This window comes from Perkinsus marinus, assembly GCF_000006405.1.
Source record: "Perkinsus marinus ATCC 50983 genomic scaffold scf_1104296939094, whole genome shotgun sequence".
Classification (NCBI taxonomy): Eukaryota; Perkinsozoa; order Perkinsida; family Perkinsidae; genus Perkinsus; species Perkinsus marinus.
In genome coordinates, this window is record NW_003213262.1 from 1 (window position 1) to 910 (window position 910).

General features: G+C 51.2%; 2 protein-coding genes across 2 annotated transcripts; both read left to right on the plus strand.

Moving 5' to 3' along the window:
- Positions 1–108: 108 nt before the first annotated feature.
- Pmar_PMAR017583 (conserved hypothetical protein) lies at positions 109–571 on the plus strand (the record flags this gene model as incomplete). Its single annotated transcript, XM_002782541.1, has 3 exons — positions 109–192; positions 246–385; positions 440–571. Coding segments are annotated over 3 exons (356 nt in total), but the record flags the coding sequence as incomplete, so codon positions are not given.
- Positions 572–619: 48 nt separating this feature from the next.
- On the plus strand, positions 620–783 carry Pmar_PMAR017584 (hypothetical protein; the record flags this gene model as incomplete). The annotated part of the gene is made up of 1 exon (XM_002782542.1): positions 620–783. A coding segment is annotated over one exon (164 nt), but the record flags the coding sequence as incomplete, so codon positions are not given.
- Positions 784–910: the final 127 nt, after the last annotated feature.

Below are 910 nucleotides of genomic sequence, written 5' to 3' on the forward strand. Positions count from 1 at the left end.
TGGCGGTTTGTTATGGCGGTTTAGGTTCACGATCTCAACGAGAAGATCCACGGCAAGTCCGAGGGTAAAGATGAGTTTCTCCGCAAGCGCGATCTGCTGAAACAGCAGATGGACGAGCAGCAGAAGCTCGTGTCCGACTTGGAGACTAAGAGGAGCAAGACTCAGGATGGTATCCATTCCAAACAGACTGAGGTAACCACGACTCGTCGCTACTCTGCGTTCGCTCATCATTACACTCTTGTTAGGGACGTCAACTGCGTGCTGAATTGAGTAGCATGCAGAAGAAGTTGGGCTTCTCTACTGAGGACCAAATCGATGACAAGATCGCTGAGATCGAGTACAGGATGCATACTGAATCCTTGGACCTCAAGAAGGAGAAGGAACTGTAAGTTCGACTTCTCTTTGGATTGAACTGATCTCACAACTTCATGATCATCAGGATGAAGCAAATTTCCGAGCTGAAGCAGACGAAGCCTCAGCTCAAGAAGTTTGACGCCATGAAGGCTGCCTCCGGCGAGTACGATACCACCAACGTTGGACCTCTCAAGGCTAACTTGGAGGACATCAAGACGTGAGTCTCCCTTGTAGAGTCGTTTCTACTCTTATCACACATCTTCAGTAACCTCAACAAGGCCCGTGATGAGAGGCGTAAGCTGCATGAGCAGTATTCCAAGCTCATGGATGGTCGTCGCAAGGCTATGGAGGGCATGTCTGACATTTTTGAAGCCCGTGAGAAGTTGAACAAGGAGATCAGGGCCAAATACGGCCAGATCAAGGAGCTCCGTGATGAGCGCTCTGCCAAGATCAGCGCTTATACTGCCTGGGTTGCCGAGCAGAAGGAGAAGCGTGCCGCTCGCGAGAGAGAGGAGCGCGAGGCTAGGTTGGCCGAGGAGGAGAAGAAGCGCCTTGA